General features: G+C 40.9%; 1 protein-coding gene across 1 annotated transcript; it reads right to left on the bottom strand.

The window, feature by feature from the left end:
* Positions 1-775: 775 nt before the first annotated feature.
* On the bottom strand, positions 776-14,039 carry TACR2 (tachykinin receptor 2). The gene is made up of 5 exons (XM_083439825.1): positions 13,071-14,039; positions 7,266-7,460; positions 4,649-4,805; positions 3,291-3,487; positions 776-2,215 (listed from the first exon to the last, which is right to left on the bottom strand). The coding sequence occupies exons 1-5, from the start codon at positions 13,463-13,465 to the stop codon at positions 2,017-2,019; spliced, it is 1,143 nt and encodes a 380-aa protein (XP_083295951.1). The 5' UTR covers positions 13,466-14,039; the 3' UTR covers positions 776-2,016.
* Between the last annotated feature and the right edge of the window lie 2,793 nt (positions 14,040-16,832).

Genomic DNA, 16,832 nt, shown 5'->3' with positions numbered 1-16,832 from the left:
TTTGACACAAGAACTGCTACATGTTGTGTCCTTGAGTTGAATCAGCACTGACTGATGGTTAATATTCTGGGACCAGGCTTTACTTCCACCCCACCTCCTTGCAGGTTCACCAGTTTTAGCATAAGGTATAATCTGATGGTGTTTGTGTAGCTTGTCCCTTCAGTATTGAAGCGGTAGAGCACATGTGTTGCGTGGAAGAGTTCTAGGTTTCAAAGACTCCACTCAAATCCTGGAGGGCAGTTATATAGACAATGTGGAGCTTAATGGGAGAACATAGTTTCCTGTGTTCTAAAAGGCAATCCAAGTGATACTGTAAAAACTACTACTGTTAAAGTATACACTACATATTTTGGTACAGTGGTATCTTGGTTCTCAAACGCTTTGGTTCCCAAACGCTGAAAACCTGGAAGTAAGTGTTCCGGTTTTCAATCGTTTTTCGGAAGCAGATCATCTGATGCAGCTGTCATCTATTGTTTCCAGGGCGCCTGCACCAATCAGAAACTGTGCCTTGGTTTTCGAACATTTCAGACTTCTGGAGCAGATTGTTTGGTACTTATTTTTTTGCTATTTATTTTGCCTTTTCGTTTTTGAGGCTTTTTCGGTTTATTTGTTTTTGTGACTGTGGAACCCAGTTCAGCCACTGATTGATTGATGGTGTGACTGCGGAAATGGATAAAAGCCCCCCATCCAAACAATATAATCAGTGTAGGTAAGGAAAAAATAATAATTTTAATTTTGATCATCTACAATACTGTCTTACTTGTTTTATAGTACAGTACATTGATTTTGCTTTTATTTTATGGGTCAATGGTCTCGTTAGATAGTAAAATTCATGTTAAATTGCTGTTTTATGGATTGTTTTTTAAAAGTATGGAACGGATTAATCCGTTTTGTATTTCTATGGGAAAGCGTGTCTTGGTTTTGGAACGCTTTGGCTTTGGAACGGACTTCTGGAACGGATTACATTTGTGAACCCAAGTACCACTGTATTTGAATTTTTAATGCCAGCTGATGGACTGAAAAAAAATTAAGATTTGGTTTGGGGTTCCATACACAATATGGAAGATGAATTTGCACTTGTGGATCATGGGCTATAGCACAGTAATTAATAGCCACCATAAACATAATTCTTCGGTATGGTGAACTTCCACAAATCACAGTTGCTCGTAATTCTTACTTATCAGAAATGCGTTAACGATCAAACTATTTCGAAATATCTTAACTTCCACCTTGATTCAGATAACGAATGCAGTTGTCAGTGTTTTACTCAAATGACTGAATATGGTAACAGTCTTTTTAAAGTATATAAAAATAATAGGACAATGCTTTACATTTTCTGGGGAAATGTGTCATTTATGTATATGCCACAAGGAATGTAAGTCAGTCAGTTAAATGTGCATAACAACTGGCCGTTGTTCACCAGACCTGATGGAGACTGCACATAACCCTCCAACGAAGAGGGAATTGTGCAACAGGCCTTGGAGAATTGTGCATGTTTTGGCAAAAATTTGTACATTCTCCAGGCAAGATGCACATTCTTCAGTCAGCATGTACAGTTGGAAAAAACATGCGTTTTTTCTATTTGTTCTGAAGTATGCAATCTGCTCTGTGTGCGCCACAGTCCATCCTGGACCCCTAAACTAGTCTGTTGCTATCAGGTGCCATGATGGATGCTGTCCCATTGCCAGCATTGAAATAAGATTCAACAGCTAGTCCAGTTGGCTTCTGTACATGGAATAGGGAGGTGAGCCACCTTGTCCTTTGCCTCAGGCAGTAAAATGTCTTGGGTCGGCCCTGTGGCTTTCCATAATAGTATGAGCGTATGGCATTGAGATTATTTTCAGACACTAAGACATTCAAGCAATAACACTGATGGAGGAATTGATTGGTTGTGTTGCTGGTGTGAAACACTGCAAAGAATACTCCCAAATCTGTCACAAGCCTCTGTGATAATATTTTTAATCTGCAATGATGAAACACGACAAGAAGCCATTAATCAAGCTATTGGCATAACAGTCAAACAATCAAATACATAGTACTTAATGGTACATTGTCCGTATTGGTTATCTGTGTTCCTGTGCTTGGCAGGTTGTTGGATGCTTGATCTCTCCAGGTCTTTTTTAAAGGCAGTCGGGGAGTAAGGTTAAGTCTGTCTCTTTCCGTTGCTTTGATGCAAGGGCAGCACTGGAAAGCTATCTTGAAACCAGAGCGGAACCTGTAAATGGGTGCAAACACAAGCCAAGTGTTACATGGTATAGATGAGGGATGGAGAACCTCCGACTTTAGGGATTCCTCAAGTGTTTTGTCTGGGTGGACTGTGTCTTTGTAGGGTGATTGCACCTCTTGCCTTACAGGGTGAAGAGATAAATCTGTATAGAAAAACCTGACTTGTGTGTGGCTGATACCAAAGCATAAGTCACATTGGCTGTTCTGTCTACTTTTGCCTCTGACCCAGCAACCACTAGCATGTGACCCCCCCAGAATGTAGTCAGAAAAAGCTTCCCATCCCTGGTACAGACTGAGAAGGTAGAAATTCTGCAAAACCCATTATTCACGAGGATCTTGCATCACGTATGCAAGAGTGCAGCCTCGCCTCAAAACTGGTAAGAATCAGTATAGGAGGAACCTAATGGCCGATTGCTTGACAAAGGCACAAGGAAGTCTCATGTACAGCAAAAAACTTGGGTTAAGTAAGTGTTTTCAAGGACTATGGTTGGATGAGAGAAGGTGAGGTGCTGAGGTGGCAGAAGGTGGTTGGCTAGAGAATGAATGGTCAAGATGATGTATATTTCCTTATATAGGGTGTGTTCTCCCACAGACGCTTTTGTACTCTGTCCCGTAACACATTATTGAATAAAGTCTGACGAATGAGGAATTTTGTGTGAGCCTCCGTATTGAACCCCCAAAGGAAATTTTCTCTCCAAAGAAAAATGGACTGTTTCCCTGATGGAATACAGAGGCTATCAAAGGAATGTGATGCACATTTAGAGAAAAGCGCTGTTTTTTGTGGAATTTGTTAATACTGTGCCTGAGAGTAAGCACCATTGAACTCGGTGGTATTTGCTTCAGAGCGGGAATGTAAATGATTGCATTGTAAATGTTAGAGGTCAAGCTAAATATGATATAAGGAGAAGCCCTGAGCATAGGCCACACTGAGCAAAATGAGCCAATGATCTGATCTGGTATAAGACAGCTTCCTAGGTTCCTATATTTATATGCGAGCATTTTTATCCTACACTTCAGTGATACTCCCAAGTTGCTTGCATCCACTTAACGCATGCACTACTCACTTTTGATTAAGGCAGCAATAAATAATTGGGCTATACATCGCAGAGCTCATGGCAAGCAAAAATACCGCCAGGTATACTTGTTGAATGTACTTCTGCCTGTAAATGTCTTTCCGGATGTTCCCCAAGACGAAGTAGAGATGATAAGGGAACCAGCAGATGGCAAATGTGATCACAACTGCAACCATTGTCCTGACAAACTAGAAAAAGGAAAGAGAAATCTTTGAATGCTTTGTCATTCTTCTGGTCCTAGATTTGTGCCTGTGGTGTCAAATAGAGGCTGCCACCAATTTCTTGTGAAATACAGGCCTAGGGTGGGTACTCAGAAAGTCTGTGATGCATGGCTGTGCAGCAATTTGTGCCTGGAGTTTCTTATGAACCAAACCAGACAATATGTTAAATGCATAGTTGTTTTAATGACATGTTTCCTCATCCCTGCAATATATAGTAGTAACTTGTTTATAAAGGCAACTGTGGCTGTGCAGAATGCTGCTGTGATAATGTTGCCGCAAATCCCAGAAACGTGCACCTTTTAAGATTGGGAAGTGACAGGTGGTGACTATTCAAGTTGAATCCCCTTAGCTAGCAGTATCTCGCCCTACTTGTTTGCTGCCAATGTATATAATGTTGGTTACTGGAACGCAGGTGGCACTGTGGTCTAAACCACTGAGCCTCTTGGGCTTGCCGATCAGAAGGACAGCGGTTTGAATCCATGTGACTGTGGTGAGCTTCCGTTGCTCTGTCCCAGCTTCTGCCAACCTAGCAGTTCGAAAGCATGCCACTGCAAGTAGATAAATAGGTACCGCTGTGGTGGGAAGGTAAATGGCATTTCTGTGTGCTCTGGCTTCCGTCATGGTGTTCTGTTGCACCAGAAGTGGTTTAGTCATGCTGGCCACATGACCTGGAAAGCTGTCTGTGGATAAACATTGGCTCCCTCAACCTGAAGCAAGATGAGCACCTAGGCCCATAGTCACCTTTGACTGGACTTAACCGTTCAGGGGTCCTTTACCTTCACCTTTTATAATGTTGGTTAGAGGCATCATGCTGTAGTATCTATCCAGGACAGCAGAGGGCATTTGCTGAAACTTAGGTGGTAATTTGTAAAACCGAGACTGTACACATTCCCACAAACTCTGCACCTAATGTGCGCCTACCATTGGTTTGGGAACAGGTATTTGTCATGATCTGTACCTATCCTGTTGTTTTTTAAGAAATACTGCATACACAGTCTGAGTCTTAGCTGGAGATGTGTCTTGTCTGTCGTTCTTGCTCATAACGAAACTATGCAGCAGTGAGTTTTACCCCTGGGTTCATGTTACCACTGCGCTATAAGCATCAATTATTAGCTCACAATGACTAACCTTTTTTTTGGCTGTAATCATATGCTGGTAGCTGAGCACATTAGTGTGATCTCCAGGAACAGCATTATTCCACAGAGCCTTTCCTATTGCACTGTATGTGATAAACATCACTAGGAGAGGCAGCAGGTACACCAAAACAATGACTGTAACGTGGTACCTGAAAAAAAGAGAGAAAGAGCTGAGAATGGATAGAGCTTGTTTCCCTTCCTTCAGTCCAAAAAGAACCTCCGTGTATTGGGAAGATCAAGGAATGTTTTTCTGCCCGAGTTTCCAAAACTTTCCGGGGGCCAGTGGTTTCCAGGGCAAGAGTGGCCAGAGCAGTGAATGTAAATGGTATCTTTGTACACTGGGGTAGTTTCTACACACACACACACACACACACACACACCCTCTATTCTCCATCCAGGCAAGCAACAAGTCATTTTCAGAGTCCAATGGAATGTTCCAATCAGGCAAAAACACTCAAGGAGGATGTGAAGCAAGGCTGGTGAGGGGAAGCTATCAAAACACAATGTACCATTAAAGTGATACCCTCAAAATTATAAACTGCTGTTTAAGGTGGCCATCTACTCTACTTTACCAAGGACTTGCATGGGGTTGGACTAGATGACCCTTGGGGTCCCTTCTAACTCTTAAGGTTCTATAATTTCCACTATTCTGAAAGTCCTCTGTCAGAAGGCCTCACCAGATACTTATGAAGGGAGAGTAAGAGCCTTGAAGTTGCCCATCAACAGTTAACATGGGGACAACAGACTGAGCAAACCATAGTCTTCTCCACTATGACAAAATGATAGTTAATTTATATTTGAATTATTGTGATTATTTCTAAATTTGCAACCATACTTATAAATTAGCATATCATGTATACAGTGTGAATTTGTGTAAAATTTTGTGTGTGCTCCTTCCCCCACCTTTTTTTAGTGATGTGACAGTGGCTGCAGTAAACCAGTGGCATGAAGACAGCTTGTCAGAAGGCTACTATTTGTAGAAGATGGTTGATGATAAACGTTCAAGGAGTGATGTTAACGCAATGCTTAAATAACCGTGCCTCCTTTCTGGAGGGAGATGAGAATTGTACCCAAAGCTCCATAAATGTTTGGCCTCCTGAATTTCAGAACCTCATAAACAGAACAAAGGACTCTATGTTTTAGCCTTGAGTGTGGTTTTCCCCGGACTAAAAGGGGAAGAGGTGAGCCAGACAGAGGAAGAGATAAGAACACATGGGGGAAATCCTTCCCTTTGCCACAAATAGCAAGGCTAATCACTGCAAGGTCTCAAGATATCTCTTCATTTTCCCCTCAGTCCTTTTATCTACTGGACCCAAGGCCTACTTTTGAGGTCACACCGCTTCCCCCTTCTTTTTGCATCCACCACATTGCCATGTTTTGACTAAACTTTTTTCCACTATCGATAATCAACTGTCAAAATTTGTCTTACAGATTTAATGGGACTTTTACTCTATAGACGTGTTGCTTCATATCACAGCGAGGGCATCCCATTCAGTGCCAGATTTTGATTTGATATTTCTCAAACAGGAAGCATGGCAATTGTTCAAACAGACGTTTCTTGTTGATCCTTGTTTCTGTGTGAATCTCAATTGGGCCAGAAGATTACATACTTGTGCCTTTCTCATCAGTTTCTTGCAACAGGGAGAGTGCTGCTGCTGAGGTAAGTTCTTCACTTTTTGTGGTGGGACAAAGGCAACCCACCTACAACTTTAATTAGAAGCTTGCTCCCTGTGATCCCTTCCGCTAAGTATTTTCTGTTCAATATGATGTTTCATTAGGAATGAATTGCCCCGTATTTGTGACACTATGCTATTTTTCAGTTAAAAGAAAAAAGAAATCTAGTAATGAAAGTGTAGAGCAGGAAGGACTAATTAAAGGACAATTACAGGCTAAAGCAATTAAAGTTGGCAGCTGCAAAGAGGAAGCTTTTAGGTAAAGATACAGTAGCTCTGAAAAGCCTCAGGAATATTTTGCTAGAAAAGACATGAAAGCTAATGTTGCAATTCACTTTTAAAGACAAGATGAGAGGGTAACACAGCCATCCCATAGCACTCCAATGCTATGACATTGCCAGAATTGTCCAGCAAAGGCATCTAAACCGATAGATGGGATCCCAGACTAAATTACTAGTATGGAAGGAATACTGGCATCCCTTTTCCCCCAAGGATTTAAAAGTCTTGGGATGGTCCTGCCATTCAGTTAACTCGGATAAGTCTGAAGGATTTTTAATTGATGTATGAAGCCCTGTTTGAATTAAATTTGATCACCTTGGTCTAGAGTTCCTGGTTCCATTCCTCATTCCCCCATCACAGAATGTCACAGCCTTCTTTCACTTTAGAAAACTGCAACTTTATTGAAATCTGTGGATCAAACACCCTAAATTGGCAGTATCCCTGATTACTACATGAATATTAGCGTGGTCACCTGTTTGCCTCCACTCTCCTCCATCAAGTGTAAAGAAGACATAGTAGTAACATAGATTCTGGCTGAAAACAGATGGTTAAGGCAGGATTTTCAGCAACATCATTCACGTTCTCTCTTTCCCCTTAAATCAAGAGTTCTCAGCTGCCAACATGTATTTTGGGGTTCAGGATTTGGGATGTTCTTACGTGATGAGATGTTTACGATGAACGTCATCTGGCCAGGCAACAACACATTTGGTCATTCCGTAGTCGACGCGAATTTGTGCATAAAAGAACTGTGGGAAAGCAAGTCCAAAAGCCACCAACCAGATTATTCCTATGACCACTTTGGTGTACCCAGCAGAGAGCTTTTGCCTGAAAGGGTAAAGTATAGCCATATACCTGAAAGGGAGAGAGAGAGAGAATTAGGCCACAGTTCACCCTGCACAAAATTGCAATTCCTAGCAACCATTTGCAAACAGCAGCACCCAGAATTCTTTGAGGGGAAGACTGTGCTCTGTGCTTTGAAGGTATAGTGTGTACACAGCCATATTCACAATAAACAAGCCAAACATTGTAGAAGAGGCAAAGCATTATCCCCTCCACCCTACTCTACTGTGTACATTTATGTGGAAAGAAATCCACAGATCTAAAGGACTGTGGGAAATGCTTGGTGTGTACAAATGAGTCTTCTGAGCATTCACTCCCAAGCCAATTCTGAAACTTGGGGAACTTCTGGAGTGACCTCTAATAAAAAGCTGTGGCGAGGGGAATATACAGCTCTACTTCAATATTTGCATGCCTCCAAATTTTATAATGGAGTTCTCTAGTTAAAGAATGCATACAAATATGCATAGATTGGTGTAAATAAGGCCAGACTAATTAGTGATTTGTATGAGCTTTGTGAGGGGCAATCATTTATTTTTTTAAGAAAAAGTCATGCTGCTGCCACAGGCCTGATTTGTTCACTGAGCAGTGGAAATGTTTTCCCCTCAGCCTCTCTCCAACCCTTGCGCCTTCCAGTTTAAATGACATGTTGTGCATTTTATCTCACACCTGTTCTGAACACTCATCTCATGTTGCTGACTGACACATGACCAGGAATCCAGTGTTGCCTGCTTGATAAATGTGCTCTGTGATCGTAGCACACACGTACTGTAGGACACACAGAAAATGACATTTTCGACAATGATTGATGTTGCATGGCCAGTGTGGCTGAGTTTTTCCAAAATTGGTAGCTTTTTCTAACGCCAAGGATAGGATTTATGATCCCAGGGTTTTGTATACCTAAGTAAGTGGTTCTGCTGAGAAGAGTTATTTGTACAATGATTAATTCCTGCCTCCTTGTAGTTTGTTTACTCTGAGATTGCAGGAAGTACAGTAATTCAGGGCAAGTTATTCCATGGAAGTGCCATAGCTATGGATGAATGAATGTCTCAGTTTTGGTTTCTCCAGGTTTCTATTTTTTTTCCATTCTTAAATTCATCTCTTCATATTTCCACAGCAATTTGTGATTTAATCTTTTTAATGCCTCATGCAAATTTGTCAGCAACTTTTGTGCAAATTTCTCCTAATATACACCTTTGTCCGTGTAGTCTTAACCAATACCTACATTTTTAAAATATACCTCCCCAATATAATGCATTTTGTATGTTATTTTCACTAACAAGCATTTTAATGCACACTTTCCCCCTAATATACCCATTTTTGAACACGCTGGTTAGAGAATAGCATTGCAAAATTCAGTGAAGTGCTACTTTTGAAGTGTTTCGGTTTACTTATTAGTTCAATAATGTTTCTCATTAAAGAGCTAACGAAATAAAATTTCTCCGTCATAGCTTAGTGATAGGGCACCTGCTTTGAACGTTAATAAGAATTTAATTATTTGTACCCCACCCATCTGACTGGATTGCCCCAGCCACTCAGTTGAAGGTTCCAGGTTCCAGGTTCAATGCCTGACAACTTCAGACAGTGCAAGGGAAGAGAGCAACTGCTAGTCAGTACGTATAGACAATAGAACACAAGAGCAGTCCTGCTGGATCAGGCCCCAGGCCCATCTAACCCAGGATCCTGTTCTCACAATGGCCAACCAGATGCCTATGGGAAGCCTGCAAGCAGGGCATGAGTGCAATTGGTATTCAGAGACATACTGCCTCCAACAGCTGAGGGAGAACATGGCTGCTGTGGTTAGTAGCCATCACTAGCCTCCATTTTCCTAACACTCTTTTGGGGCCATCCAAGCTGGTGACCGGGATGCGGGTGGCGCTGTGGGTTAAACCACAGAGCCTAGGACTTGCCAATCAGAAGGTTGGCAGTTCAAGTCCCTGCGATGGGGTCAGCTCCCGTTGTTGAGTCCCTGCTCCTGCCAACCTAGCAGTTTGAAAGCATGTCAAAGTGCAAGTAGATAAATAGGTACTGCTCCGGCGGGAAGGTAAACGGCGTTTCCATGCACTGCTCTGGTTCACCAGAAGCGGCATAGTCATGCTGGCCACATGACCCGGAAGCTGTACGCCTGCTCCAATGGCCAATAAAGTGAGATCAGTGCCACAACCTCAGAGTCGGTCACGACTGGACCTAATGGTCAGGGGTCCCTTTACCTTTACCTTAAGCTGGTGACCATCATTACATTTATGTACTTTCTTCTTTCTGCCCCACTATCGTACTGGGTCAGTAGTGTGGAGATAGACCAACAATCTGATTTGGTACAATGCAGCTTCCTCTGTTCCTAATACAACTTGTGCAACAGTACTTGTCCTGTTCAATTGATATATTGTCTTGTCGATTCTTAACTTTTGCACCTTTGAGTGAATCGAAGCCCAAACAAAAAATATTAGCTTCCAATTACTTACCGCCAAGTTACGACAGTCTCTTTGCTTGGAAGATCTGTCCGGAGCTTTTGCAGAATGTATAAAATAAATTTTAGGGGTGCCAACTTTTTCTGGCATGGCTCCTGTGTCTTAAAAAGCCACATGACAAGCAGAAGTTTAGCAGGCAAAGCTTCCCCACATCTTAGCCGTGTAGGGAGGAAGATAACTTCATCCATTTGTCACACATGGCGCAAGAAAATCTGGCACCCCTAATCCAAACAGCAAGAAATGATGGCTTGTTTTTGTAAACTTTTCCAAGGAAGATAAATGCAGCCTACCTGTTATCCTGAGAAATCTTTTATGACTAGCAGTAGTGTGAAGGGAAGAAAAACAGAAGAGGCAGCCTCCCAAGCAGGAAAAGGTGGCAGTCCAAAAAGGCTGAGCTGAGGCTGGTGTAAGTCTCCGAAAGGGAGCATTCTGGGGCAGGACTGGGAGGGTGGGCCTTAGGCTGGATCCTAAGTAGATTCAGCATAGTTACGTGACCTGGCAACCCAGCACAGAACACTGTTTTAAAGACTTGTTTTTCCTCTGCCAGACTTAGGCAGGGCAGCAGCATCCGCCTAGCTGCTGAATGGGATTTAGGTCAGGTGTAACTTTATGCCAACTTTATTTCGACTGGCTTTCTTTACACCAGCTTCTTGCACTTAGGGTAGCTCCCTAAAGAGTGGTGCAGTATAGTTATGACACAAACCTTGTGCTATATAAAAATGGAAGTTCAACTTTTCCTACGTAACTAATAAAAATAAAAAAGGCATTAGATTTATAAGTTCTTCCCCAAGAATCCCGAAGTGGGAGATGTAGAGAAAATAAACTGATCTGGAGGACTGTTTTTTTTACAATAAATTTGTGGTAAGCTCCAGATTACACAATGTATCTGTTACCAGCAGCCCTTGACTTCGAACCGGAAAAAGCTACTTCTATTAAAGTCATTAATCTTTCCCAGAAACTGATTTATTTCTGTTTTCATGATCGACTACTACTGTCTACCCAACCAAGGAGTAGGCTTATCTGTGTAATAGCACATATTGCTTGCGTTCTGCAAGTGTGGCTATATTTGGGCTGTACTGGCTGATTCAGGTTTGTGAAAAGCGAACCCCTACAAGCCTGCGTTTTGCCCCATGAGCAGTTTGGCTTGCTTTCTGAACAATGCTATGCCTGGCTGATTCCACATTTGATATTTGCTTATTCCTCACTCACCTCTGCCTCCTGAAAGGAAATGTCTGCACAGTTCTCTTTTCTTCCTGTTTGGGTTTTTCTTTCTGTGGCTGACAGTGCAGCCCTATTAATATATACCCACTCTGAAGTAAGCCCCAGTTGAGTTTAGTGGGACTTACGGTACTCCCAAGTAAGTCTATATAGGCTGGGAGCCTCATATTGGTCCTCCCCTCCATTTCTTTCCACTTGTGCAAATCCAAGGGTTCACCAAAGCACACAGAGACCTCCTTATACAGTGGTACCTCGGGTTATGAACTTAATTTGTTCTGGAGGTCTGTTCTTAACCTGAAACTGTTCTTAACCTGAGGTACAACTTTAGCTAATGGGGCCTCCTGCTGCCACTGCGTGATTTCTGTTCTCATCCTGAAGCAAAGTTCTTAACCCGAGGTACTATTTCTGGGTTAGTGGAGTCTGTAACCTGAAGCGTCTGTATCCCAAGGTACCACTGTATGCCATATCGACAATATGACAATTGTCTCACACTCTTGGACTTTATTGTTACTAGGAATATAGGAACCACGCAGACACTGAACATAATGGGGAAATACAGCGTTTTACATCTGGTTAAAACGTGGGAGTTTATGAATTCTAAATTAATTTGAACGCAGGAGCTACACTGACATAATTTTGTATTCTTTGTATTTTATTATTACAGAAATATTTGATGACTAGTACGTTGGGTGTTTCCCAGAGGTGACTTTTGTCCTGTTGACTCTAAGTGAAAGATGTTTCTGAACTGGCAGGATCTTGCTAACTTGTTCTTTTTTTGACAAGAGGAAACGGAACCTAATTTGCATTGTCCTCCTCAGAAATAAGGCACTCAGATATTTCCTGTATTGTAGGTTATGAGTCACTGTCTGTAAATGATGGGTGAACAAGGACTCGCTGTAACACTAAACACTAAAACAAAAACATAAATATGAAGATCAAGTACTGGTATATTTGTAACTCTTGCTGGAGATTAAAAAAAACCTAGGGAACAGAATGGGACTTTCAGAAAATGATCAAGGTTGTAGAAGCTATGTAGGAGCCCGCTGAAACTTCTGTAATATCGCCTTTTTTATTTGGTAGTGAGAAACGATTTCCATAAAGTTTAAATTATCATAATAGGAATGGACGGCCTTTTTGTGTCCTGCAGAGTGCTTCCCTGCTGAATTATAAGACTCAGCCAGACTTTGCTATGGTTGAAAATCACACTTAACCTTTGACTTAGGGATCTGCTTTTACTCTGTTATATAAGCTCTTTGATAGCATGAAGGGGTGGTACCTGGGTCTACTGGGTACCAGGCTGTGCAGATTTCAGCAGCTTCAGAGTGTAGCCCCTGATGTAGGCATCTTAAAGGAACCAGATGGAGCTGTTTGGGAGCTAGTGGTGTGTATATGAGCAAGGAAAGGGAAGTGTTTTACCAGTGAACCCTTTAAATATTACATCTTTCAGTGCAAAATAATAATTCAGGATCAGAATATAATATCCCCTTTGTTCATTATCCCATGTTCCAAATGCAAGTTCCAAGTCATAGTACGGCAACTTGATTCTGGCTGTATTTAGAAGTGCGCTCTCTCTCTCTCTCTCTCTCTCTCTCTGTGTGTGTGTGTGTGTGTGTGTGTTCGTTCCCAGGTATAGGCCTGTTCCCCTTGACTACAATCTTAAACATACTTACTAGAGAGTAAGGGTGCAATTCTATGCATGCTTACTTGGGAATAAGCCACCGTGAACACAAAGGGGCCTCCTTTTGAGTAAACATGCATAGGATTGTGCTGTAGAACTCAATGAGATCTACTTTTAAGTAAATATGCTAGATTTGTAAAAATTCAGCTGCTTTTCCAGTTTGGTTAGTATAACTTCTTTCAACCCAGCTTTTACAAGTTAACCCTTTTAAAAAAAATAAGAATAGGATAACAAAATTTAGCTCAACTTCAAAACTCTTACCTCTCAGCAGCAAGAGCAGTCATAGAATAAATGCTCACAAACATTGCCGTAACAGGAATAAAGTTAAGAAACCGACAGAATCCCTCACCGAAATACCAGACGTTGTGGCTGGCATAAATAAAATTGAACACTGTGTTCAAGGCAGTCATTAGCAGGTCAGAAAAAGCCAAGTTAACAATAAAATAGTTGGTAACAGTCCTCATCCGTTGGTGAGACAGGATAATCCAAATGACAGTGCCATTGCCCACAACCGATACGATGACTATGAATAAATAGATGATAGCCCAAAGTGCTATTTGCCAGCCAGGCTGAGAAAACGCGGTCTGGTTGACATGGTCTATGGAAATGTCATCCACTGAAATGTTGCTTATGTTTGAGGAGGAAATTGTCTTCATAACTTTCTTTAGTTCACTGTCGAAAACTCTGTGAAATGGGATGACTTTCTTACAGCAGTCCTAGCATTGTTGCTGTGAACTCGCAGTTTGGAGATCTTCAGAACATGACACACTGACTTTGATGTGCATCCCACATTCAGCTTAGAGATCTTCCATGCACCACACAATGGTTTTCCACAGGAAGCGATTACAGCTCTTCTATGCTCATACCCACCACAAATCCATTTGAATATCTGCTGGTGTTAATGACCACCAGAAATATGCAGAAGATCTGTGATAAGAAGAATCTTCTGAAGAATCGAAGTGTCAGGTTATGGTAACTCTATTAAAATGTGTGGGTTTTTTTTAAAAAAAGAAGAGATCAAAAGATATCGCAGCATGGAGTTGCTGGACTTTAATTCTCCCTTCCTTTGTAACACTGAAACATTTTGGAAGCAGTCAAACAGGCAAAAAAAAAAATCTACAGGCTTAACGAGATTTGAAAAGAGGCGGAGAGGTTAGAATATACAATAGCTAACGAAATCCAATTTCGTGACGCTGGAGTTCCACCCCTTGCCCCACGTTTTTGTAGTAATCTTCATAGCTCTGTTCCTTTCAGGTTTAAAGCGAAGAGTGTCAGAGATTTTACCCTATTAGGGCCAATACATTTATCCTTTGCATATCCACAACTCACATTTAATTTGGTGAGAGTTTCACTAAGAACTTGGCCTGCAGTGTGCCATAAATATTATTAGGAGGGTTTGCGAGAACAGTTCCAAAGCAGCTATACAGAAGAAAGTAAAAATGTATTCAGGATTGTGAAATCCATCTCCTCCTGACTGCTGTGAGAGCTTCACAGAAGCTTACACATTGGACTGTGAACAGTGGCTGGGAGCAAAACTGCTGTGAACCATACTCTGCTCAGAAGTAGTCATTTTCATCCTATGAAAAGATCCCAATCTCAGGAACAGCCTTCCTGAGAAGGCTCTGTGAAGCACAAGGGAATGTCACAGGAAGGAAATACTGCCCCCCACCCCCATGTAAGCATAAGGGCTTTCTGCCTATGCCCAGGAGTTGGTTGCTTGGATCGTATACATTATTTTCTCCTAATAAAATGGTATTTTATTGATGCAGTGAGTTGCCTTCAAAGTGTCTTAAAATATGCATAACTTATCTAGGACTACTATTTATTCTTATTACTAGGCCTGTATAGTCTAAAACAGTTTCCTGAGATGTGCCCATTTATTTTTTTCAAACTTTTAAGTAATTGCACCACACAGAGAACCGTCTCTTTTACTGTGTATTTAAATCTTCAGTGGAAATTCTGAGATTATCCCATTGCTCTGAGACTACCCTTAAAATGTAGTTAGATTTCCACTATATTTAAACTGGATTATTCAAGTCTGTTGAGAAATTTCTGCAGAACAGTAGCTTATCCCATTTTTAAAAAAAAGCAACACAGGGAAAACCTCCAGTAATGAAATAGCTAGCATGCCATAGGTGTATAAGCACTATTTTAAGAATGTTTTGTTCAGCATCTAAAATCATGTAGTCAACTACTTGAAAGCCAAAGTTATGAATCCAAGCTCTGACTAGTGTGCACCATTGCCAGAAGACTACGTCTAATGTAACCTGTAGCACAAGACTTTGTTTTAAACCAAACAGTGTCCAACCTTGAGTCAACATTGTTTCACCCCAACTTCCCCAGCTACTTATTCATATCAGTACATTTCCATATATCAGTTCACCTGTGCAAGTGTACCTATAAAAATTCCTGGCCTGCAAACATTTTACTAGCACATGAAGAAGTTACATAGCCTTAGTTTCTATGCTGGCCACAGAGGAAAGGAAAGTTCTTCTTCAACCAGTATGGAAATGTAGGCTACTACTAAGCCATGTAGGCTAGCACCAACCAACCAACCAACCAACCAACCAACCACAACAACAGTCAATTGCCTTCTACCAAGGGGTCTGGCATAGGTACAGAATAGTTTGTTCTAATAGTCTGTTCACTCAGCTGCATGGAATTCCTGGTGGCCTACGGCAACCAGGCAAATGGTTAAATACAAGTTCTGCTATCATGTTTCTTATCATCAAATACTTTCTGCTAGAGACACTTGAACATCCCTCTAGACGCTACTTAAAGAAAAAGGGCCACTCTGTATACTGTAGAACAGAGGTAATTTAGTTAGTGCTCTCTGCAAAATCTCCTGTCTGCCAAATGTGCAATTATTAACAGGGACATTATATACCGTTAGCCTGGAATGAGGTGAGAAAAGTACCGGACTATTTGAGATGTCCCAGCTTTATTGAAGATGCGCTTTAAACCTTGGATAGCTTCCAAAACACCTTTAAATTGAAGAGGTTTAAAAGAGCATCAACTCAGAACTGACTTGTGTAAACAAGTCCTTAACGGATAAACCATTTTAAGAATGCAATATTTAAATGTTAATGCCTGGAATATTCATGTGGAAAATAATCATGTAAGCCATCTTTGAACTTTTTAATGCATCCTCACATATTCTTGCATAGTTGCATTAAAATTCTAGCACATGAAAAAGGAGAAGGCTTAAACTATTGGACATTGTCTATGTGGACAAGGACAGTACTTCATTAGACCCAACATTACCAGTGACCAGTCAATTTAATGTTATACTGTACTTTATTTAAATTATTGTTTTGTAAAAAAACAACCATATAGCATTTCCAAGAGTACTCTGACAAGCTGAATATGTGCAATTACATTCTTTCTGTGTTAGTTTCACAAAGGGAGTTTGATTCTCTAGAAGATGAATAAATATTTACACTGAGTATATATATGAAAGAGATCTGTTCCATTTTACTGTTAGATCCTTATAAGGGGATATACTTCTCTCTGGCTAGCAGAAAGGTTCTGTTCTGTTCCAAAAGGAAAACATGCTGAAAGGTCACTTGTAGAAAGCCCAATAGACTTCCAGGGAAATCACTATGACTTTACACAGTGGAAAACACAGCATAATTTAGCTAGTGATCTTAACAGTTTTAAGATACTCTTCATAAGAGAGAGAGATAACTAAGAGCAAAATCTACTTTTTTTATTAGAAAACACAGGGCTTTATCAAAGACAAAGCGTAAGATTACATTGAATGCTTGTTGCAGAAAGCAAGAAAACCTGAAAAACCATTGAAATGTTTTAATATCAGACACTTTCAAATTTCACAGCTTCTATAATGCAAATCATTTCTCCTCAATTCCTTCATTCATTCGCTTGCTTGTTGGCAAGTGGGCAAGAACAAATTCAGCAGTTGTCAAAGAGCTATTCTTCCTCAAGAAAATAGCTTTCTTGTGTAGGGCTTAGAGTGAGGCATTGCTTTCTTTTTCTCAGCTAGCTTAATATCAATCACATATT

This window comes from Podarcis tiliguerta (assembly GCF_965153285.1).
Source record: "Podarcis tiliguerta genome assembly, chromosome: 5".
In the NCBI taxonomy this organism is placed as follows: Eukaryota; Metazoa; Chordata; class Lepidosauria; order Squamata; family Lacertidae; genus Podarcis; species Podarcis tiliguerta.
Note: the sequence above shows the minus strand (reverse complement) of the source record. Positions and strands in the feature narration are given on the sequence as shown.

Excerpts from the sequence above, each read along its gene's own strand:
- TACR2 (XM_083439825.1), bottom strand. The coding sequence starts at position 13,465 with ATGAAGACAATTTCCTCCTCAAACATAAGCAACATTTCAGTGGATGAC. Across the intron at positions 7,461-13,070 it reads ACTGCTCTTGCTGCTGAGAG|GTATATGGCTATACTTTACC; the intron begins GTAAGAGTTTTG and ends TCTCCCTTTCAG. Across the intron at positions 2,216-3,290 it reads TATTGCTGCCTTAATCAAAA|GTTCCGCTCTGGTTTCAAGA; the intron begins GTGAGTAGTGCA and ends ACCCATTTACAG.